Genomic DNA, 25311 nt, shown 5'->3' with positions numbered 1-25311 from the left:
GACTCAGTCATTTTCCCAGGTTTGGGGAATCAAGGACGAGAAGGTTTGAGGTTAGATAGGAAAGATAAAAAGGGAACCTGGGGGAAACATTTTTACACAGAGGGTGGTATGCATATAGAATGAGCTGCCAGTGGAGGTGGTTGGGGTGGGTACATTAACAATATTTAATAGGCACTTGGACAAATTCATGGATAGGAAAGGATTAGTAGGATGTGGGACAAGTGCAGGGAAATGCGGTTTGTATGGACAGACATTTTGGTCAGCATGGCCCAGTTCGGCCAATGGCCTGTCTCCATACTGTAGGACTCTGACTCTAAGACCTTTTGGATAGCATATAATTTGGGTAATCCAGAGCCTTTATTGCAATAGTCCTCACAAGACATTGTGGATGTTAAAAAAATCTGTTTACCTATGTCTCTCAATTCACCAATTGTAACTGGCAGGCGAGGAAAGGGGAGAGAGAGATTAGATTTAAGGAGAGGTGGGACGGAGCTAGGAGCTGAGGCCGGGGGAGTGCAGGACCTTGGAGCAATGGGCCAGAAATTGGAGGATTAATTTGTGCTCATTCCAAAAATAAAAAAAATTGGTGCCTTCCAATGCAGCATTCAGTGGAACTCCCTCAGAACGGGAATCCACACAGACAGCAGTGAAGAGAATCAGTGCAGGAATCCACACAGAGAGCAGTGAGGGGAATCAGTGCAGGAATCCACACAGACAGCAGTGAAGAGAATCAGTGCAGGAATCCACACAGACAGCAGTGAAGGGAATCAGTGCAGGAATCCACACAGACAGCAGTGAAGGGAATCTGTGCAGGAATCCACACAGGCAGCAGCGAAAAGAGTCAGTGGCGTGGACACACTCCCATTTTATAGTAATAACTGTCATAACAGAAACATTCTACGCAAATGTAAAGTTAATATGTGAATGGGTGCATGCGTCATTAAAAGTTGAAAGGATGACGCTGGAAAATCACTGCAGATCAGGCAGCATCTAAGGAGCAGGGGAGTGAACATTTCAGGTATAAGCTCATCATCAGGAATGTCATCATTAAGTCAGGTGGTAGACCATGTAAATGGGGATGCAAGTTATGAGGTTTAATGGTGTAAGTGGGTATATGAGTGAGGTGGCAGTTGGGTCAGGTTGGTGAATTGGTTGGGTATTTTGGGTGTAGTAAATTAAATAGGTTGTTTTCAGGTTTGGGGCTTAGCAACTCAGGTTGGAGTGCAGACTGGTGGCAGAATATAATCAGGGTAGGTTAGTTCCAGTAGAGTTGATGTTGAGGAGGTCAGTCTAGGGCTGGTCAAGTGTCAAGGAGGGAGTTGCAGAGAGAAACAATTGGAGTGATTGGGGTCAGGTCGATAGATACCTAGGAATTGTACTACATTTATTCTTTTTTTTTGTAAATATATTTATTAGCAATTTTTTTTAACTTTACAAACATATAAAATTATTGAAAAAAACAATCAATCACAAATACCAGTATAATAAAAAGAAAGAAAAACACAAATTACAACTACTATCTACTAACTACTAACCTACTCTATAATACAAAGCAAATCCTAACACTGTGCAAAGCAACACCAAACAAAAAGAAAAAAAAGCAAACAAAAACAAAAAAAAGCACAAAATATAGAACAGCTATGCTCAGCGCAAGGCTCCCAAACAAAGGAACGGTAGCATTGTATACATACCAGTATTAACTCAGGAGACCTCCTCCAGCGCCCAGGGCTTGCCAAATCTAATCATCCTGGTTAAACAAACGCCCTAGTTAAGATAACTGATAAATCTATATCCAAATAACTCAAGTAGGGCTGCCATGTCTTTTAAAAATTGTTTGTTGTGTGGTGCACCATGTTTGTGAAAAAGTCCAAGGGAATGTGCTCCATAATTAATTTCTGCCATCCCAGCAAGCCCAGCGGGTTCTCAGACACCCAGTTCATCAGAATATTCTTCCATGCACAGTGTGCAAGAATATTAAATAGTTTCTTCCCAAGCCTGTCTAAAGATGGTAAATTCAGTAGACCTAAGAGGAGAGATATTGGGTCTACTTTGACTTCAGTCCTCAATACCCTCCCTATCTTTCCCACCACAGCGCTCCAATAAACATGGAGTCTGTGGCATGTCCAGAAGCAATGGGTAAGAGTACCTACACTTATTTTACATTTGGGGCACACTGAAGATGCCCCTTTTTTAAACTTCGCCAGACGGTCTGGTGCCAGATGAGCCCTGTGCAGAACTTTCAACTGCATAGCGCATGTCCTGTTACAAAGTGAGATCTTTCGAGTATTCTACCATATGTTCTCCCATGTTTCAGAAGAGATCTCCACTCCCAGCTCTTGCTCCCAGACCTCACATAACTGGTTAATATCCTGCCAGGCCCTGCCACCCAGCAGGCAATAGAGGGCACTAACCGAAAGGGTGCTTGTAGAACGTAGCTACAACCTTTCTGTATCGGAGTTATAGGGCTTAGTGAGAAGCGTAGTCTCCTTCTGGATGAAATCCTTAACCTGAAAAAAATGGAAAAGGTCTCTGCTGGGCAACCCGTGTTTGCGGCTCAGTTGCTCAAAAGACATCATAACCTCCCCCTCAAACAAGTCTCCCAAATTAGAAACTCCTCTTGCTGCCCATAGTTTGAACCCTGAGTCCATCATTCCTGGTCAGAACCCAGGCATGCCAACTATAGGTGTAAGTGGTGAAGTCTTGGATAAACAACCCTCACTCTGACGCATCGCTCTCCATGCCTTGACTGAACTAATGACAGTGGGGTTCCGGCAATGGTTCATACCTGTCCTCATCTTATCCATGAACAACAGGTTAAAAGAGGACACTTTGCTTGGGAGGCCTCGATATCCAACCATATTGAGTTTGGATCGTTACCTACCCAGTCACAGACAAAGGACAGCAGGGAACTCAATTGATACCCTCTGATGTCTGGGAAATCAACTCCTCCCCCTCCTTGAGGCAACCTTCAGACCGATACAATTCAGAGTAAAAGCTCCGAAAAGTCTCATTAATCTTTTTAGCAATGTATGTAAGTGCTGTCTCTGATTGAGGAGCACGCTTTTTGCTAGTCAGGTACGCTAAATACTTCTCTAGCCTATCCCCATATTCGAACAGCCTCCGTCTAGCAAAGGGCGGCACGGTGGCACAGTGGTTAGCACTGCTGCCTCACAGCGCCTGTAGACCCGGGTTCAATTCCCGACTCAGGCGACTGACTGTGTGGAGTTTGCACGTTCTCCCCGTGTCTGCGTGGGTTTCCTCCGGGTGCTCCGGTTTCCTCCCACGGTCACAAAGATGTGCGGGTCAGGTGAATTGGCCAAGCTAAATTGCCCGTAGTGTTAGGTAAGGGGTAAATGTAGGGGTATGGGTGGGTTGCGCTTCGGCGGGTCGGTGTGGACTTGTTGGGCCGAAGGACCTGTTTCCACACTGTAAGTCTAATCTAATCTAATCAAAAGCAAGTTCTTTCTTTGCGTTTTGTGTCAGTATTGAATTCGAGGCAGCCCAAAGGGCTGCAATCCGCTGTAGCTTAGTCACCGAAGGCCGCGCAAAATGTGCTGCCTCCGCGGCTTTCAACCGCATCTCAAGTAGACGCGGCTGTTCCTCCTTCTGTCGTTTCCAGCTAGCCAAATAGGAAATAGCTAATCCCCTAGCAAAGGCCTTAGCAGTCTCCCATAGCATGGACAGACTACTAGCCGTGCCTGAGTTGATAGTCAAGAATTCCTGAAACTCCTTCAAAAAGTATTCCACAAATTTGGAATCCTTAAGGAGAAAGGGGTCCAAACGCCAGTGCAGCAAACCTAGCCCTTCACTCTTGTCCTTAACCTCCAAATATATTGCCGCATGATCAGAGATAGCTATATTCCCAATTTTGCAACCCATAATCGAATCCAGAAGGGCCGAGGGAGCCAGAAAGAGGTCAATCCTTATGTGACATTTATGTGAGTTTGAAAAAAAGGTGAAGTCCCTGCCGGTAGGGTGAATACATCTCCAAATATCCACCAGCCCCAACTCCTCGCATAAGTCAACCACCTGCTTGGCCTGCGAAGAAATAGTTGGGGGTCCACAAGGCATCCTGTCCACTGTAGGATCCAAAAGACAATTAAAATACCCCCCCCCCATAATAATGTGCTGTGTTCCAAAAGCACTCAACTTAGAGAAAGCACAAAGATTTGAGGGGATATGCCGGAGGACAGTAGACCTTTAAAATGCCATGTTCTTCCCCATGTATCACAAACCATCCCTGCTCATCTTTCACCTGCTCTAATAATCTGAACAGAAGATTTTTCTGGATAAGTATTGCCACTCCCCTACTTTTAGTTGTAAAGGATGAAAAGAATACCCGGTCATAACCCCCCTGTTGTAATTTCAGGTTTTCCCCATCATCAAGATGGGTTTCCTGCAACAAAGCAATATCAACACTTTCCCTCTTCAGGCTAGAAAGCACTTTTATCCTTTTAATAGGCGAATGACTTCCCTTAATGTTCCAAGTGCACCATTTAATAAGACACTTAGTCATATCCCCTTTCAGACACCCTTGAACCCCTTGGAGGGAGAACCCTGTTTACAAAGCGCCGAGCACAAGTAAATAAAGACTCGTAGAATCGAAAAAAATTATATATACAAAAGCTACTCTATCATAACTATAAACAACTATTACTACCAAAAACCTACAAAGAAAGCCAACTATAGAACCTTGAATGGAAGACTCTTCCCCCCTGCCCATAGGGGGCACTCACCCTACCCATCCCCTCCTTCACAGCTCCTTCAAACCTGGACTGTGCCCCAGCCTTAGGCCAGAAAAAAGAACAAGAAGATGATACTTAAATCAAAACACAATGTCAGGATGAGCACTCTACCCATCCCTGGCTTCATGACACCCCTACTTGTGACTCAAAGAGTAGCAAAACAAACAAAAAAAAAGGAGAGAGACAACAAAGAACATCCACAAAATTTCCCATCAGAAAATCCAGTTATTAAAAAAAAGCAACAACTTATTCCAAAGTCTTTTCCCCCTTTCCAAAAAGGAAATTATTAGGGAGAAAGGAAGGAATTTAAAAAAGGAAGGGAAAACATGGGGAAAAATAGAAAAGAGAACAAACATTAACCATATTCTTCAGGCCAATCCACAAAGTTTTTAGCTTTATCCGCCGATTCAAATGTATAAACTGAGTCCTCATGGCTGAAACAAAGTACTGCAGGGTATCTCATAGAGTACTGGATGCCCAGGTTCCTCAGCCTCTTTTTAACTTCATCGTAGGACTTCCTCTTTCGAATTACAGCTGCTGAAAAATCCTGGAAAAACATGATTTTTGACCCCTTGTACAGTAGTGCCTGCGGATCTCTTCCTAGGGATCTGGAAGCTTCTGTAACTTTTTGCTTGTCCTTATATGAGTGGAAGTGCACTAGGGCGGGGATGGTGCACCGGCCCTGACCTGTGCACTGTAACCTGATACGCTGTTTCAATCTGAAGCCTGCTGGACTCATGTGAAGGCCCAAAAAACTTCGGCAGCCAGTTTTCAAAGACATTGACTGGCTGCTCACCTTCCTCACCTTCAGGAAACCCAACAATTCGGAGATTTATCCTCTGACCTTGATTTTCTAGGTCGTTGATATGGTCTCGCAAGGCCCGCACCTCTCGCTCCAGCACCTGGATCCAACTGGACGAGGACTCCAATGCAGCTTCCAAGGCCTTAGTTCAACCCTCCACCTCCTCCAGCCTTTCCCGAGGCCCTGGATCCCCTGCTCATGCTTCTGCAGCATGGATGCGATAGGTTGAACCTGGACATGAATCTCCCCATGGATTTCCTCAATTGCAGCCACAACTTTCAAGGTAAGTCTCCCCATTACCGCAACCAATTCATGTGAGTCTGTCAGGTCCCCGGGGGAGTTCAGGAGAGGTTGCTGCTGCTGCAGTCTCTGGTGTGGTAGGTGCTGCAGGTGAGTGTCCTCCCTGCTGCTGTTTGCTTGCTCCTTTTCCCTTTGGCATCCTTCCCACTCCCAAATATTAACAAATATGTGTTCTGTCAGGTTTTAAACTAATAATTCCACCACATAAGTTAGCCAGGATGGCAAAAAACACCAGTATGCCTTGGCTGTTAGGCAGAGCCGCCATCTTGCCAAGTCACTTATTCCTATTTAACACTTCCTTGGAAACAATCACATGCATACATCAGAATCATTTGAAATCTCTGACTCAAACTCAGTGAGAGTTTTTTTTCCAAAGCACCCAGGAATGGAAAGTTAGATATTCCAATCTCCCAAGCAATTCCCACAGAGTCAGTGAATTGAGACTTATGAAAAACCCCAACATTGTGAGTTGTACATCTGATCTTGAACAATCTGGAGAAAGAAATATCAGGCACATTGTGTCTGCTGAGTTGATGACTTCCATGCTGTTGTTTCTTGTTGAATCTGGGAGATTTTACACTTTAAAAACATCAGCTTCCCTCGAAGGGAAAGCAGCTGGTGAGAGCAGTATCTCAGCACTAGTGTTATTGTCACTAGTTGTTTTTGTCACTAGTTGTTTGACATGATCGAAAGCTGCTTCTTATTTCTTGAACCAATGTTATCCTTCTAGTGAGTTTATGTAGAGAACCTAACTCTGATGACAGATTAGTATGAACTTAACTAGGTAGTTGCTGTGTGCAAGGCTTTATTACAAAACATATACTGATAGAATTCCTTCCATATGAGTACATTGATGGACCAGTTATGCTGACTGTGTGAAAGCCTTATTTTAAAAAACATCATCCTGGAAATTTCTCCACTCTGTGCATCTTGTCATGTTCTAGAAAGTTTCAACACAAGCCTCACATTTGAAAGGTTACTCCCCTGTGTGGATCGTCTGATGGAGCAGAAGGTTCCGTGACCTTGAGAATGATTTGTTGCACACGCTACACATAAATGGCTTCTCTCCTGTGTGAATGCGTTGATGTGTGCGGAGATTTCCTGAGTGTGAGAATGATTTGTTACATACCTTGCATGTGAATGGTCTCTCCCTGTGTGAGTGCGTTGATGTACACAGAGATCCGATGACGATGAGAATGATTTCTTGCATAGATCACATATAAATGGTTTCTCCCCTGTTTGAATGCGTTGGTGTCTCCAAAGATTTGATGATGATAAGAATGATTTGTTACACACTTCACATGTGAATGGCTTCTCCCCTGTGTGGATGCGCTGGTGCCTGCAGAAGGTTGATGAATGCGTGAATGATTTGATACACACATTGCACATGAATGGCTTCCCCCCGTGTGAATAGTTTGATGCACAAGAAGGGTCGATGACTGTAAGAATGATTTATCATACACTCTACACGTGAATACTTTCCTCCCTGCGTGAATGAGTTGATGGTTCATGAGGCCTGCTGACTGTAGAAAGGCCCTGTTACAATTTCACATTTGAGCAGTTTCTCCCCAGTGTGAATGCTTTGGTGGTTCACAAGCATTGATAACTTTGCAAAAGCTCGGTTGCACACTTCATCTGTTCTCTTCCGTGAAGCTGCGCTTGTGTTAACAATAGTACAAGAACTGATACAACTAATATACCTTGTCTGTTAAGCAGATGCATGAACTAGTGCAACTACCTCACACTTGAACAGCCTGTCCCCTGTATAAATGAGTCAGTGGTTCATGAAGCTTGATGAATGGTTGAAGCTCTCATCACACTGGGAGCCACTCACACTTCTTCTCAGCCTCACCCTGACAGATCACCTACAGCCGAACCTTCAGAAAGGTTGGTTTTGATGGGAAGCTCCACACCATTGACCAGTTTCAGATCTGATGATATCTCAAAGCTCCCCTGACCTGACCAATTTCCAGATGACGGTTTCACTGTCCAACCTTCAGCAATGCTGTGAAGGAACTGGATGACTTCCCACAATTGTGCAGTTGTTCCTTGGGTGATGATCAGGATCTACTTGTTTATCGTCTCTGTATTCTCTAGTGTAGTACAGAACAATCGTTCTGTAAAACAGGAAAAAGAAACATGATTTCCTGCAACTCCTTCGTCTCCTTTGCTGAAGGTGCTGATTTCTCAGTTAAAAGCTGTGACACAAGGAGTGTCAGTGCCCTGTGCTGGGGTAAGGGTGAATCAGGTACAAGTCCTTTCATTCCCTCACTTGACTGTCACACACCCTCTGTTTCTAGCAAGGACACTGAATAGTGACCAGGAGCAAACAATGTACCTAATTTCTTTCCTCCACCCAGACCCCCATCTTCCCAGGCATTGTGAGGGCAATGGAAAAGACAGTCGGGCAGAGTGTAAAATAAGCTGTTGATTTGCTTTGAGTTTGAGTGGTGGTGGTGAAGACCAGTCTTACCTTATTTGTTTCATATAAAAAACACTCAAATGAAAAAAATCTTCCTTGTATTTTAAAATTACTTGCAGAAAATTCAATGGGCATGAGTGCAAGTCCTAGAGCTGAGGGCAGTTTTGTGCAGCTGACTGCACATCCCAAATTCAGCCATGAGCCACAACACTGGGAAAAACAATCAAATCCAAGCCCAGATTTTGGGCATTAAAAGGTATTTCAAGAATTAAGACTTCAGTTTTGACAGCTGAATAATAATGGCACTGCATCAACAATCCAGAGACTAAGAGTTCAAATCAAATCACATCCATAAAGTGACATCTATATGATGTCCTCAGTGAGAAACTGCCAACTTGGCTAAATGGTCCATGCAGGTGTTTATGATCCGCACAAAATAAAAGTGTGAAAATGTTTAGTTTGTCCTAAAAATCCAAATATTGACCTTCAAGGAATGGAACTTACTCAACTGCCTCATCTGGCCTACATGTGACTCCACCCAACATAGTTGACTCTGAACGGCCCTCTGAAGTGACCAAGCAAACAATAATAAACAATCACTACAAAGTTCAATAATAAGAAATCTCTCTCAATCCTCCCTCTCTGAGGAGGGAGATGTCCCCTGAGCACTGCCCCTCCTACTAGGCAATACTTCCTCAGAGAAATTTATTATTCCAGACCTCCACCATCAGTAAGCTACAGGAAATTTAGTTAATTATAGAGAAATTAAATGATTTTAGGATTAAACTTCTGGAAATGATCCCATTCTTCCATTAAAATTAAAGAAGGGAACACTGTCCTCAGGCAACTTAGGAATGTTTGATATTCATGCATACTGGACACACAAAAGTCTGCCCTTCACCAAGAAGATTACCGCATGTGTAAAAATCACATGGCTATCATTCACCTCATCATTCCAAATCTTTTCTGCCCACATCCTCACTCACACCACTTACCATTCATTCATTATATTTGTGCTCACTAACCTGTAATTGCTTCCACTCTGAAAATACCTCAGTTTAAAATTCTCTTTCTGGTTTGCAAATCTGTCTACAGCTTCTCTCTTCTCTACGTCTCCCATCTCCTCCATTCCTAAAACCTTATAGAACCTCTGTACTCCCCCAGATCTGGCCACACCAACATCTCTCATTTTAATTGCTCCAAATTGGTAGCCATGACTTGAAATGCTGAGGCCCAAATCTCTGGAATTCTCTCCCAAAACATTACCGCCTTTCCATATCGCTGTCTCCTTTAAGACCCACTTTAAGACCAACTGCATTGCCCAAATTTGTGATAATTTATCTGAATAGCTCCTCATGTGATTCAAGGTCAGTGTTCGCTTACTAACTGAAACCTGAACGATTATATAAGATAAATGAAGATTCCTAGAGTTCTGCTCATATTAAACATCCAGTCACTTTTTGAAAATTAAGGGCGTGCTTCACTGTCAGTGATGCTGGGTTTCAACTATGATGTTAAATCGACGGACGCCTTTTCTGCTCTCTCAGAGATGAGTGTAAAATATTCCATAGTACGAGTTTGAAGATGACGGGAGTTATCACTGGTGATGTAGACAAAATTAAACCTCTATCAACCTAATCAAAAACGGATTGTCTGGTCATTATTACTTTGTGAGAGTATTCTGCACACACTGGATGCTACGTTTCCTGCAATACAACAACACTTCAAAACTGATTTCATTGGCTGTAAAGCACTTTGGGATACTGGTGACCATGAAAGGCTCCATATAATTGCGAGTTTTTGCTCTTTTCTAATGCGATCACAAAGTTAAGACAGTGGGAAGTCTTCAAGGGATTTGAAAAGACAGGAAACGTCGGGATCCCAACACAGAGACAGAACTAACCCTTCACAGTTCACAAGATAATAAACAGCTCCCATCACACACAGAGAACTCAACAACTGGAAATTGACGAGAATCCTCAGACACTCTGCATCTAATTTCAGAAATGATCCATCAACAAAACTCATCCAGCACACAGCTCCAGTCAAACAGTTCAGCATAAAGCACCGAGTAAACAGCTCTCTCAGCTGGATCTTCTCACACAGCATAAGGGATATTTCCACCCCTGATTACCCACAGGATAGTCAGACTGCCTGAAGATTGATATGGATATTATGGGATACAATTTGTATAAAAGCTGCTCCTTCACTCACCATCTCACTTGGTTTTCAGTCCCTATAGGAAGTGAACCAGCTCTGGAAGAGGAAGAGGAGACAATGAGCAGAGTGGGTGGGCTCTCTGATTGACGTCTCTCACAGTCAATCCAAATATTTCTGGAGCAACACGAGTTTCCTGAAACTTGGGAAACTGACGGGGAAATGGAGGTGACTTTGAGCAGCAAATCAGGTGGGGATTTAAACTTGTCACTGTCCCATCTGAATAAAACCTCACTTATTGCAGCTGCTGTCTCAGTTTCCCCGGGAAATATTTGATTTCTGCTCTAGGAATAGCATTCGTCATCCTCGGACTGACATTAGTTATGGATGTTTATCCTTGCGATAATGTGCAAGGGATCAGAACATGCATGAATTCAGAGAGGGCATGAGACTATGTGAGAAAGTTGTGAATTCAGGACTAGGATAATTAATGGAAGTTTGTCCATTTGGGGCTAGTAGAAGGGAGTAGAAGGTCAAGGCAGATGATGGGATGGTTTTAATCATACTTACCTGAGCAGAGAGGTCAATAACCAGGGAGCAGAGATTAAAAGTAATTGATGGAAGGATTAGAGGGAGTTGAAGAGTATACTTTATCACCCAGAGCGTGTTCAGGGCCTAAAACATTCTGACTGGAAGGATCATTGAGGCAGAAACCGCTCCTCGTATTTTAATAAAACATTCAAATAGGAATGAGGAATACCTTTTATCACGTTTAAAACGAGGAAGGAATAACTTCTCTATGTTGACACTCCACCAAACTCTTACAGAAAAGATTCAGCACTTTCTACGACAGCCCCAGCCTTTTCAGCCTCTCCCTGTGGCTCAAATCCTCCAACCCTGGCAACATCCTTGTCAATCTTTTCTGAACTCTTTCAAGTTTCACAACATCCTTCCAACAGAAAGGAGACCAGAATTGCACACAATATTCCAAAATTGACCTAACCTGTACAATGGCAACATGACCTCCCAACTCCTATACTCAATGCTCTAACCAATCAAGAAAAGCATACCAAACCCCCTCTTAACTATCCTATCTACCAGCGATTCTACTTTCAAGGAGCTATGAACCTGCACTCCAAGGTCTCTTTGTTCAGCAAATGGGACTACGTTAGGTTAGGATATCTGACGGGCATGGATGAATTGGACCGAAGAGTCTGTTTCCATGCTGTACTTCGCTATGACTCTCTTGGCCTCTGGTGATCAGCACTGCCTGCTAGCCCATCTCAGGCCACAGTGATCAGCACCATTTACACACCTCCTTTCCAGCCTCGAGAAAAAGCAGGAGATGACATTGTATTGAATGAGGGCACTTATGGACCTTTCTCAAAGAAAGCAATTCCCCTCCTTCATCCCGCGTTGATGCCCGTATCTGCCTAAGACAGTTCTCATACAGAAAGGAAAATGGGATGTTGAAGAACTCTTTAGGTACTAGCCACTCCAAGGCGTGGATCAGAATGTTGCCCAGAGAGAAAGAGAAAATGGCCACAATCATCCTTGTGTATTGCATATTGAACAATATCACCAATTATAAGGTCTAGACTAGGTCAGCCTGGTAGAGGTTCTGGGAGGCATAACTGAATAAAAACATCCTGGAAGTGAAACAAGATGTGAATGTTGAACCGATGCTGGGGGCAGCTGAAGCTACGCAGCAGGTAACCTGTGGGCAAGGCTGTCAGTTGCCAACTCACGGGCACCTCCTTACACAATAAGACCCAACTCATACATTGAGACATTTCACAAGTCCCAGAGCTTGTGCACCTTCTGTGTACTTCCACTTGCATCCCTTTCTCCTGTCCCTTCTCTCATGTGTAATCAACTCCCACATCCCTTTTGTGCATCATTGCCTTGGATGCTGTGGGTCTTCCTGATCTGATCTGGTGTCAAATGCATCCGAGGATTCACATTCCACACTGATTTTGTCAGTTTGAAAGTCTCCGAGGAAAAGAATGCACATTTCTAAACTAGAAATCTCTGTCAAACATTTACAAGGAGAACTGTGACAGCAGCTGCAATAAGTGAGGTTTTATTCAGAGGGGGCAATGACAAGTTTAAATCCCCACCTGATCTGCTGCTCAAAGTCACCTCCATTTAACCGATCAGTTTCCCGAGTTTCATGAAACTCATATTAAAGAACAGAAACAAGCATATCCTAATATAATAGATGAAAGTTTTAATCTAAGATTGTTCACTATATTACATTTTCCGTGATACGGGACTCCTTTGGCTACACATTCTGTGAGCATGCTCTTAACTTCCACAACCACCTGATGGAGGAGCGGCGCTCGAAAGCTAGTGCTTCCGAATAAATCTGTTTGACTTTAACCTGATGTTGTGTGATTTTTAACTTTGCCTACTCCAGTCCAATACCGGCACCTCCACATCAGTAATATTTGGATTGACTGTGAGACGTCAATCAGAGAGCCCACCCACTCTGCCCATTGTCTCCTCTTCCTCTTCCAGAGCTGGTTCACTTCCTATAGGGACTGAAAACCAAGTGAGGAGATGGTGAGTGAAGGAGCAGCTTTTATACAAATTGTATCCCATAATATCCACACCAATCTTCAGGCAGTCTGACTATCCTGTGGGTAATCAGGGGTGGAAATGTCCCTTATGCTGTGTGAGAAGATCCAGCTGAGAGAGCTGTTTACTCGGTGCTTTGTGCTGAACTGTGTGACTGGAGCTGTGTGTTGGATATTGAGTGTGTTTATTGGAAGCATTTCCCTCTGATTTCCAGGCTTGAGTTTTGTTGATGGCTCATTCCTGAACATCAGAAGGTGAGGTGACATTATCTGGGAGATGCAGAATGTCTGGGGATTCTTATTAATTTCTTACTTTTGAGTTGTGTATGTGTTGGGAGTTGACTATTATCCTGCAGACTGGGAATAGTCAGCTCTTTTTATGTTGGGACATGGATTTTGTCTGTCTTATTTAATCCTTCCATGATATCACAGCACCCTGTCTCTGTGAACCTCTTATGAAAAATAATTACAATGGAATAGAGCTTTTCACAGTGAGAAGTAGAACCCACTCACTTCAATAATTTCAGTTTGAGACAAGATCTGAAGCAACGGTATCATTTATTATACGCTTGCAAGTATGGTGCCTAAAATATACACGCAGAGTTTAGTAAGTACATATCTTAGAGTCATAGAGATATACAGCATGGAAACAGACCCTTCGATCCAACCTGTCCACGCCGACAAGATATCCCAACCCAATCTAGTCCCACTTGCTAGCACCCAGCCCATATCTCTCCAAACCCTTCCTATTCATATACCCATTCAAATGCCTCTTAAATGTTCTTATATAGGATTTGTTTCTCTTTCCCTCCTTCCACTACTCTAAACCCGGCACCCATTACTATTGTTTATCTCTTGCCTTATCCGCCCTTGTGCACAACAAAATACAAGTTTTACTTGGGCATTTCACCACATCCTGCTGTGGTCCATTGTTAGGTATATCATCCTTCACTACCATCTATTTCCCTTACTTGTAACATTTCCTCCCATCCATATTGAGCCTTATGACCTTTTAATTGTGGTTTGTTTTGTTTTTGCAGAAGTGGGAAACAGATGCTTATAACTACTGTTTGTACAGACATATCCGGCTTAATCTACACCCTCACAGCACCTTACCTATTTGTCTGTAACAGCTACCATTGTTTGCAGGCACGTTTCATTCTTGTATGCACATTTTAGCGAATACAAAAACAATTATATATTTCCTTCACGTAATTTTCATTCTTGTTGATTCAGCTCTTAGTTGAAACAATTACACACTGGTGTGAGTTCATTTATCTCCATAAGTAATTATAATTGCAGAAGTAACACTACTTTACCATATCCCACATCACAAACACAGATGTCCCACAGTGTTTAAAATCCAGTTAAAATCTCAGAAGTGTGTTCTCTGCTGTTCTGTCAGAAACATGGCCATCAAAGTGCACAGAGCAAGCTCCCATAAATATCAATGTGATAATTTAGGTCATTTGTTTTTTTTTTGGTGGTGTTGGCTGAGATATACATCGAATCCTGACAACATTTTAAAAGGCATTTGAATTCCAAATGACATGATTTCACATCTTATGATGTTTACTCTGACAAACCAGGTCAAAGCAACATTGTGTTAAACAATCCTTATCCACAACTAAGACAGTAAACTGCAGAGGAGACATCCCTTCTTAATTTTTAACACCACGATACACTCATGCTACAGTTGTACTTTATATTCTGCAATCTGCACTCAGTATGTATAGGTGCCAGTCCAATGACATCCTTAACTTGCAATGGGCTCGGTTATTAACACATGAATTCGGTGCAGGAGTAGTCCATCTGGACTTTTGACCCTGCTCTGCTATTCAAAAAGATCCTGGTTGATATCTTTGTTGTCCTTTTTTCATGTAAGGGGTGGCATGGTGGCTGTGCTTAACACTGCTTCCTCACAGTGCCAGGGACCTAGGTTCAATTCTAGCCTTGGGTGACTGTGTGGAGTTTGCATGTTCTCCCTGTGTCTGCGTGAGTTTCCTCCAAGTGTTCCAGTTTCCTTTCTCAGTCCAAAGATTTGCAGGTTAGGTGGATTGGCCAGTGCTAAAATGCCCACAGTGTCCTGGGATGTGAGAGTTCGCCATGGGAAATGCAGGGTTATAGGTAGGGGAGTGTGTATCTGGGTGGGTGCTCTTCGGAAGATTGACGTGGATTCGATGGGCCAAACAGCCTGCTGTCACACTGTAAGGATTCTATGTACTTCATGAGCATAATCCTGGAATGAGGGCTGAGAGATTCTGGTGAAATACAGTGCTGCTGCTGCTGCTGATGATGATGATGATGATAGCTCACTGCGCTTCATGGACACCTGGTTTTCGGATCTCTCCTTAGTCTACTTCCCTCATGATGATGAAGTACCATTCATCAGATGGGAGGGGCATAGTAGTTTTCCTTGAACTTGTTTCACCTGAAGCCCTGGCAATCCTTGGAGGCAATATTAAGGACTGTTCTACCTCCCAGTAGAATGGGACATATCCAAGGACAGTGACCATGAGTCTGGGATGTATCCAGATTGATATGATTTAGTGTTGATAGTTCACCGTGAATTAATGGCCCACTCTAAATTCTGCCTGTCTTTCCCATTGCCCAAATGTTGCCTGGGACGACGGGGGACGTGGAGGGGTGGTTATACGCAGTGAAGGGAAAGAAAGTAGCCACATTGTCTGCTCCGAGTCACTATCTATGGTTCCTGCTAGAAACACAGAGCGTGTTACAATTAGTTGTATCTGATTCCCCCAAACAGTTGAATAGGAGCCTTTCACTCACTGTGGAACACTCACTGAGCAGTCAGCCCCCTCAGCAAAGGAGGAGAGGGAGTTGGAAAAAATCATGTTTCCTCTTGCTGTTTTACAGAAGGATTGCACTGTACTACACCAGAGAATCAAAGATGATATACACTGTAGATAGATCCTGATCATCACCCAAGGAGCAATTGCACAGCCGTGGGAAGACATTTAGTCCTGCACAGCATTGCTCAACACAGAGAAGGCTGGGTAGTGAAACCGTCATCTGGAAATCAGTCAGGTCGGGGAGCTTTGACATATCATCAGATCTGAAACTGGTCAATGGTGTGGAGCCTTCCATCAGAACCAACCTTTCTGAAGGTTCGGTTGTGGGTGATCGGTCAGGGTGAGGCTGGGAAGAAGTGTTGAGTGGCTTCAAGTGTGGTGAGAGCTTCAATCATCCATCAAGCCTCATGAACTACTGATCCATTCCGCTGGGTAAAGAGGCTTTTCAACTGTGAGGTTTGTGAGGAGAGTTTCACAGGCTCATCAGATCTCCCAGCAACAGTGAATCACTATTAATACAAGGTCAGCTGCATGGAAGAAAAACCTTTCAAGTGTGACTTGTGCAACAAATCATTCTGGTGCTCGTCAGACTTTCTTGTGCACCAACGCACTCACACAGGGGAGAAACCATTTACCTGTGACGTGTGTAAGAAATCATTCTCTCAGTCAGCGACCCTACGTGTTCACCAACGCATTCATACAGGGGAGAAGCCATTTACATGTGAGGTATGTGAGAAATCATTCACACAGTTATCGAGTCTCCGGGTCCACCAAACAATCCATACAGGGGAGAAACTCTTCAAGTGTGAAGTTTGTGATAAAGCATTTGCAACATCTACGAGGCTCCTGGAACACCAGAGCATCCATACCGGGGAGAAACCTTTCAGGTGTCAGGTGTGTAACAAATCATTCTCACGCTCAACTCACTTCCGTACACACCAACGCATTCACACTGGGGAGAAACCGTTCACCTGCCAAGTGTGTAACAAATCATTCTCACGGTCATCGAACCTCCTTGAACACCAACGCCTTCACACTGGGGAGAAAACTTTCAAGTGTGAGGTGTGCAATAAGACCTTTGCACAATTGTCAGGCCTGGTGAAACACCGACACACTCACACAGGGGAGAAGAAAATATTCACTTGTGACGTGTGTAATAAGGAGTTTGAACAGTTGTGGGGAATGTTGGATCACCGTCGCATTCACACAGTCGGGGAAGCTAAATGAGGTGTGTGACTGAGCATTCACACAGACAGTGACACTCATCAAATATGGACACAACCACACCAAGAAAGACTTTTTAAAAAGCTGTGACAAATGCTTCACCACGCCAACATTGCTGACCAAAGAGAAACCATTGAAATGTAAGGTATGCAGTTGTGTATTTACACTGTCAGTGACACTGACATGTCCACGTAATGCAAGATGTTTAATGAGGCCTTTGTACAGTCATTAGGCTTGATGTATCACAAAGGTATTCCTGCTGGGGAAAGAACTGTCGATGTGTGAAATCTGTGACATTTTCTTCACAAACTCATCAAAACTGCTCCCTCAGAGAATCTCCACAGTGGAGTGACTGAGTGCGAAATCCTTGACTCTTTTGTAACCCCAGAAGGTTCAAGCAGGAGATGAACTCTTCCAGTGTAAAGTTTATAATAAGATATTCACCCCAGATCTCCAAACATACCACTGGATCCAGACTTGTCTAAAATGTGATACACAGTGAGTGTACCTCCGGTCCATCAATGCATTCATGTAAGGGAGAAACACTGTCTGTGTTAGTCCTGTAATAAAACATTCAATTCTTGGCTCTCCTGGTACATCAGTGAATCCACACGGGAGACAAATCTTTCCAATGGTGATGTATGTCCAGATTGTTTCACATTGTCCTCATCCTTCTCCTCTCACCAGACACCGACATCTCCACATGGGCTCAAAGCTGAGTCACCTGCTTCCATGGCACTGAGAGCTGTCTGTGTTATTTAACCTGCAGTGCTCACGCAGGGGAGTTATTGTTCCAAAGTACTGTCTGTCTCAACAGTATCTATTTCAAACCTCTCCCACTATCAGCCCTATTGTTTCAAAAATGTGTAACACTGGGCCTGATTACCAAACATCACCTGAAGTTATCAATATGTACAGAAGTTCCTGTATAAATTCAGCATTCTTTCACTCTGACCAAGAAGATAGTCAGGTAGTCAGTAGTTTGAAAGGCTTCAGTTTCTGATTGACCAGCACAGGCACCGGGGTTAATAACGGAGGCACCTCAATTAGCCTCAGTATCTTTGGTCTGTGGAGGAGGAGAAGAATCAGCCAGCAATCTCATTCCTCATCAGTGAGCCCAGCTGGGAGGTCAGAGGGAGGGCAGGATGTGTCTCGACTGTGACAGTCTCCACTGTCTCGCAACATTCACTCTCGCTGTCCACAAGCTGAGTGGTGACTTGAATAGAGCATAGACTGTCCTCCAGGCTAGTACCTTGAAGACAGAAGAATAAGCAGACAACAGCTTGTATATATTTAGGGCCCAAAGTGTTTCCTAGAGATGTGATCCGATAGAAATTAAAGCAGCAGAGACAAAGGATTGACAAGAAAAAGATTAACTAAAATATGGTGTAAGTGATGGGTTTAACAATGGTGCTAAACAAGAGGGCACAGGTAATGATGCAGAGAGGTTCAAAGAGGGAATTCTGAAAAGTACTGAATGCTCAAGAGGCATTAAACATTGTTAACATGGGGTGGGGGAGAAGAGAAACCCTTCAAGTAAAATTTACATTCAAGCTTTCATGATACTTTGAACCTTCTGAGACACAGAGGAATCAGGTGTGTGACTGATCCCCCAACCTCATACTCCTTCTCGTCTTCTCCCTATGGTACTTTCATATTTTACAGTTCTTTCTTGAATTCTCCATTGAGCCTGCCTCCACAACTCTTGAGCCTTATGTTTCAGACCCTAACCACTCTCTGTATGAAATATTGTTTCTAATGTCATCACTACCAGTTTTGCCAATCACCTTAAGCTTGTGTCCCTTGCATGAGTGGGATCAGTTTCTTCTTGTTTGGTCTATCTGGACCCCTCGTGATTTTGAAAACCTTTATCACATTTGCTCTTAACCCTCTCTTCTCCAGTGAGAACAGTCCCTCTCCTGCAATCTTATTCTATATCTGAAGTCTGTCATTCCTGGAGCCATTCACATGAATCTTATTCCACCATCAATAACATCTCAGGCCCAGAACTGGACACAGCTCAGGTGAAGACAATGTTTAATCTGGGTTTCATATTTAATTATCTTGCTTTTGTAATCTGTGCCCTTGTTAATAATTCCTGGGATGCCATTTGCTTTATTAACTAATCGCTCAAACTCTCCTGCAACTTTCATTGATTTTGCACAGCTTCACAGCAAATTGATTTTGCTCCTCTACCCGTTTAGAATTGTACCTTTAGATTCGGTTGCTTTTCTGTGCTCTATCAAAATAAACTACATCACACTTTTGAGCATTAAATTTTATCTACCATCTCTCTGCCCCATTTCACAAACCTGTTTATTTCCTTTTGAAATTTTACAGCATCCTTCTCATAGTTTATAACATTTGCACATTTAATGTAAATGTTGTTATTGTGCTGTGCACACCAAGGTCTAGGTCATTAATTATATCTCAGGAAGAACTATGTCCCTTAGCACCAAATCCTGGAGAACATCACTATAAACCTTCTTCCCACTTGAGATACATCCATTAATCACTCCTCACTATTTATTGTCACTCGGATCATGTTATAACCATGAAGCAACTTTCCTTTTGCTCCACTTTACTCACAAAGCTGTGTGTGGCATGTTTTCAACTATGTTTTGAACGTCCATGTACACAATATTATCCAGGCTTAAGCTGACATGTGGCAAGTATTATTTGCACCACACAAAGGCCAGGCAATAACTATCTCAACTAAATGACCATCTGACCAACTCCCTTTGGCATTCAATGTTAGCACCACTGAATCCCCTGCTATCAATATCCTGGGGGTTACCATTAACCAGAAACTCAACTGGACTTGCCACATATACACAGTGGCTATAGGAGCAGGTCAGATGCTAGGAATACTGTGGTGAGGAACTCACCTCCTGACTTCCCAAAGTCTGTCCACCATGCACAAGGCATAAGTCCGGAGTGCAATGGACTACTTCCCACTTACCTGGATGGTGCAGCTGCAATAACACTCAAGAAGTCTGACACCATGCTTCATCAAGCCTTTCTGTTGCATCATCAAAAGATTTCTGGAGATTAGTTAAATACTCATTGCCCTTTATCTTTTCTTAGTTCACTCACATTTGCCCAAGTGACCTATTTTGTCCTGACTTATTGTTTCTAGAAGGTTTACTCCCACTAATGTCAATTACTGCATTTATCTTACATTCATATTTGAACGAGGCTGTAACACTTACAATTTTTCCAATCTCCTGCTCCACACCCAACTCTCAGGGAAGACTGGAAAATTATGGCCAGTGCCTCCACAATTCTCACTTCAGCCAAATAATCTCATCTTTAAAGGCAGCCCAATGTACATTTACCTTTTCACCTGATAATCTTTTATTCTAATTTATCTTGCCAGATCTGTTCCTTACCCAACTGCAGTTGGTTTTCCCTAGTTAACTATTCTTGTTCATGGTTGTTCCTTGTCTTTCTCAGTCACCACACCTAAACCTTCTGATATAATGGTCACTGTACTCTGTAAATACCCCTCCTGATATTTGTACCTGTTCAGTAACATCCTCAATCCTGGCATTAGCAAGGTAACATACCATCCTGGATTCATGTCTCAGGCCACAAAAACATTTGTCTATTCCTTGAACTATCAAGTCTCTTACTGCTGTTCCAGTCTTCAGGTACCTCCCTGTAAAGATGTACCATCTGTGGTGCCATGGTTCCTAGATCACCCATCTCTTTCATCAGGATTCAGAGCTCAGGACTGGCTGGAGAGTGAGATACATTCAGAGGCCCTGCACTACTTGCCTTCCTCTCACTTCCTAAACCCATCCCTTAACAGCCTTGCTCCAATTTTAATGTAATGGCCACTATGCTTGTAAAGGTATCCACTTCCCAGGAATGGGTAAGGGGTAGAAACAGATCTGTTGTGATGTGAATTATTGACAGATCCTCCTCAGGTGCCGGGTGTTTGAATAATACTATGGTGAATATTTGTGCTCTTCTGTCCATGAAGACTACTATCCTGAGTATGGTGAGGGAGTGGGGATGAGCCTCTACAGATCTCTTGCATTCCCTCAGCCCGTAAACACCTTGGTGTTATAACAATGTGATCCGTTCACCTTACACCTTTCAGAGATTCATTTCACGATCGGGGAAACATCTTGAGTTATTTTCAGGTGCTTTGATATTTTGGCTTGATTTAAAATTTGGTGTAAGCTAAATATTGCGGTGATGTTCCTGTGTTGTTTTATCTCACAATAAATTCACTGTTTAGCTTAAGCCAAGCAGTCTAATTTCTAAGCCCAATGTGTTTTTTTTTCACACAAACACTTAGGATCCTATGTAAGAGTCTGGTACACAATATACTGATCCATGACTCTATGAACTGGGACAGTCCAGGGGTTTGTAATGTCAGTATATAGAGGCATGGAATTGTACTGCACGGAAACAGACCCTTCGGTCCAATCAGTCCATGACGACCATCATCCCACAATAAACCAGTCCCACCTGCCTATGCTTGGCCCATATCCTTCTCAACCTTCTGTATTTGTGTACTTATCCAAATGTTTTTTCATTTTTTTGACTATTAAAGATCCCAAAAGAATCACAACAAAAATATTAAACTACTGAAATGTAATAACTTTCATAAGTTAGAAGTAAACCTGCAATCTTAGGTGCTCTCAGTCCACCGTTTCCCATGAAGCATCCATGTTCCTAAAAGAAAAACTTGTATATATCAAGTTTCACCACCTCAGGGTGTCACTTCACAGCCAATAAAGTTAACGGTTGTAAGTAACTGATTTCATAAATCATGTGTTCCCAAAAGTAGCAACATATCAGAATCAGTACTCTGGTTTTTGAAGGGAGCCAAGAAACTACAACCTTCTAACTCGGAGACAAAATGCGCACTAAACCATAACCACCCTTCAGTCACACAAACTGCCTTCTACCACCAGCCTCTGCCTCCTGTCACTAAGCCAATTTTGGATCCAACTTGTAACTTACCTGGGATCCCATGTGCTTTTATCACCTTTAATCTTTCTTCCACATGGGACCTTATTAAAGGCATTGCTGAAATTCATATAAACAACATTAGTTGAACAGCCCTGATCAACACACTTGGTCAGCTCCTTGAAACATTCAGCCAGATTTGTTAGCCTTCCTCCAACAAAGCCATGCTGTTTCCCCCCGGATAAAACCTTTCTTCATTGGGTATATTATAAAGTGGATATGAAACAATTGGCTCAAAGTGATGTTGAAGGAAGAGGTTTTGATTAACTCTTATAATGCACATCAGAAATCCTGAGGATTTGGCATGTTTTAGAATTGAGCAAGTGGTGACCACCAACTTGTTAAAGACTGAAAAAATAGAATAAGTATAAATAAGCCAGAAACAATAAAACTGAATCTGAAGCTTTTACAAATGTAGAAGAAAGAGAGCGACTGAAGTAAATGCTTTGGTCCTTCAAGCCAGAAACGGGAAATTGTCACAAGGAATGAAGGAAGGGAAAACAATTTGTTACATACCAACAATAGATTGCAATTAAGGATCGAGTAAAAATGATCCTTTCTCTGCTTCTGTTATTTACTTTCGGAGAAACTCAAGACAAAAAGCTGATGAATTTCTATGATATGATTCTGAGATTATGAGATGGTTAGGTTCAAAGAATAAATTGTTGACTACTCCAGAGAAACCCTGCACTCATTTTTATCTTGAGATCTCAGTCCTCACTTTTACCAACATTTGAATACACTCTTATGCATTTTGACTGTTGAAGTTTAAAAAAAACACATTCTACTGCCAGAAGAGGTTCATTTAATATATTTTCTGCTTCTCTACCAACATTGATTACTGTTATTGGATTGCAGCTCTCCTTGTATTGGCTTAAATAGGATATTATAAAATGAGAGAAGGTGCAGAAAGATTTACAAGGATATTACTGAAGCTGGAGGGTTTGACTTATAAGAAGAGGCAAGATAGGCTGGGACTTTTTTCACTGGAGCATAGGAAGTTGAGGGGTGACCTTACAGAGATTTCTAAGATCATGACGAGTATGTTGCCAGGATTGGAGAGCTTAAGCTATAGGAAGACACTGAATAGGCTGGGGCTGTTGTCCCTGCAGCACTGGAGACTGAGGGGTGTCTTTACAGAAGTTTATAAAATCATGAGGGGCATGGATAGGGTAAATAGACAAGTTATTTTCCTTGGGATGGGAGAGTCCAGATCTAAAGGGCATAGGTTTAGGGTGAGGGGGAAAGATTTAAAAGGGATTTTCGGGGCAACTTTTTCACGCAAAGGGTGGTGTGTGCATGGAATGAGCTGCCAGAGGAAGTGGTGGAGCCTGGTAAAATTACAACACTTAAAAGGCATCCAGATGGGTCTATGAATAGGAAGGGTTTAAAGGAATATGGGCCAAGTACTGGCAAACGGGACTAGTTTAATTTCGGATATCTGGTCAGCATGGACGAGTTGGCCGAAAGGCCTGTTTCCATGCTGTACATCTCTGTGACTATAGATAAGGTGAATGGCAAATGTCTTTTCCCTTGAGTAGGGGATAATTTTAAGGTGAGAGAAGAAAGACTTAAAAGAGGCAACTATTTCACTCACAGTTCGTATGTTGTACATTCGAACTGCCAGAGGAAATGTTAGATGCAGATGCAGTTCTAACATTCAAAAGACATTTGGACAGGTACATGAAAAGGAAAGATTCAGAGGGATATGGACCGAGTTTAGAGTAGGATTCTTGGTTGACAGTGAGAGGCTGGGCTGAAAGTTCTGTTTCCGTGCTGTAAACTCTATGACTGACAACAACATATAATATTTCTGTGTAAGGGTTATGTCCCAAGGCCATGTACAAAAGACTTTTCAATTTCAAACCTTAAAGTTTGATTTGATTTAAAGTGATGACCAATTAGAGCTGCAGGTGTCACTTTTGTGTGGGTCCCTGAAGCTGTGAAAGGTGGTAAAGTCGTTGGTGTCAGAAGGCATCCTGCTGTCAGGATGGAGAAAAGTGGGCTGACTCCAGAAGTGATGAACAACATACTGATAGAGGTTCCCCACATCAATAAAGCCCCAACATCAGAAATTCTTCTGGGTATTCCAAGATGGAGGATGGGAAAAATTTCTGGCTGTGACAGCTGCTCCTTTTTGGAGATAGTTTAGGCGCTGGAGGTGATTTCCTTGAATTCCAGCAATTACTGTTTTATATGCTATTGCACTGATTTGGAGCTTTGGGGAAAAACAAGTCAAAACAACAACAGTTTTAAAAGGGAGAAGAGCAGACAAAGGAAGCACATGGTGAGGACAGTGCAGGGAAGAGAGAGAGAGAGATAGCCTGCACAGTTACTGCCTTTGCTGTTTGAATTCGTGTATCGCTGGATATCAGAGTGCGTCTGGGAAAATTAACAAACAGTGAAGTTCGCAAATGATCTTAGAGGAACCGGTTTGGGCGAAGTTCACAACACAGAAGTAGATAAGTATGTTGTTTTTAAGTGGGACATACAGAAAGTCTGCAGTAGTGAATAGTGTTGGTTCTTTCTTGATTATATGTTTTTGGAGATATGTCTCTTGATTAAACATAAAATATAAGCCATAATTATTCATTTAACCTGGGGCAGTGTTTGTAGAGGAATAAGACGGTGTTATTTTCTGGGTCTGTAGATTGTGAAGGAGCAAAAATGGTCTTTAATAGAGTGATATGTGCTTCTTGTCAAATGTGGGAATTCAAAGAGAGTTTAAGGATTACTGCGGATTACATCTGCAATAAATGCTATTGGTTGCGAATCTTATCAGATCGAATGGATCGGTTGGAGAGACAGATAGAAGCGATGAAGAATTTGCAACAGCAACAGTATGTGATGGATGGCAGTTATAGCAAGAGGGGAAAGTCTCAGATACAGTCACATAAATGGGTTAACTCCAGAAAAGGTAAGAGAGGTAGGAAGTCAGTGCAGGAGCCTTCTGTGGCTATTTCAAACAAGTATTCCATTTTGGAAAATGTAGGGGGTAATGAGTTGTCAGGGGAATGTAGCACGAATAGCTAAGTTTCTGGTATTGAGACTGGCTCTAACAAGGGGTACATCGGGTTCCAAGAGATCAATTGTGTTAGGGAACTCTCTAGTCCGAGGTACAGACAGACGTTCTGTGGCCAGCAGAGAAAAATCAGTAAGGTTTCCCTGGTGCCAGGATCAAGGATGTCTCTGAGAGGGTACAGAATGTTCTCACGGGGGAGAGGGGCCAGCAAGAGGAACCAACGACATAGGGAAGGAAAAAATTGAGATTCTGAGAGGCGAT

General features: G+C 42.7%; 1 protein-coding gene across 1 annotated transcript; it reads left to right on the top strand.

The window, feature by feature from the left end:
• Positions 1 to 15886: 15886 nt before the first annotated feature.
• Positions 15887 to 21239, top strand: LOC132832791 (zinc finger protein 239-like). Its single transcript, XM_060850948.1, has one exon. It carries the CDS (start codon positions 16350 to 16352, stop codon positions 17043 to 17045), a length of 696 nt encoding a protein of 231 aa, XP_060706931.1. The 5' UTR covers positions 15887 to 16349; the 3' UTR covers positions 17046 to 21239.
• Positions 21240 to 25311: the final 4072 nt, after the last annotated feature.

The sequence above is a fragment of the Hemiscyllium ocellatum genome, chromosome 35 (assembly GCF_020745735.1).
Source record: "Hemiscyllium ocellatum isolate sHemOce1 chromosome 35, sHemOce1.pat.X.cur, whole genome shotgun sequence".
Taxonomy (NCBI): Eukaryota; Metazoa; Chordata; class Chondrichthyes; order Orectolobiformes; family Hemiscylliidae; genus Hemiscyllium; species Hemiscyllium ocellatum.
This window is presented reverse-complemented; position numbering and strand designations above follow the sequence as displayed.

Excerpts from the sequence above, each read along its gene's own strand:
- LOC132832791 (XM_060850948.1), top strand. The coding sequence starts at position 16,350 with ATGGAAGAAAAACCTTTCAAGTGTGACTTGTGCAACAAATCATTCTGG.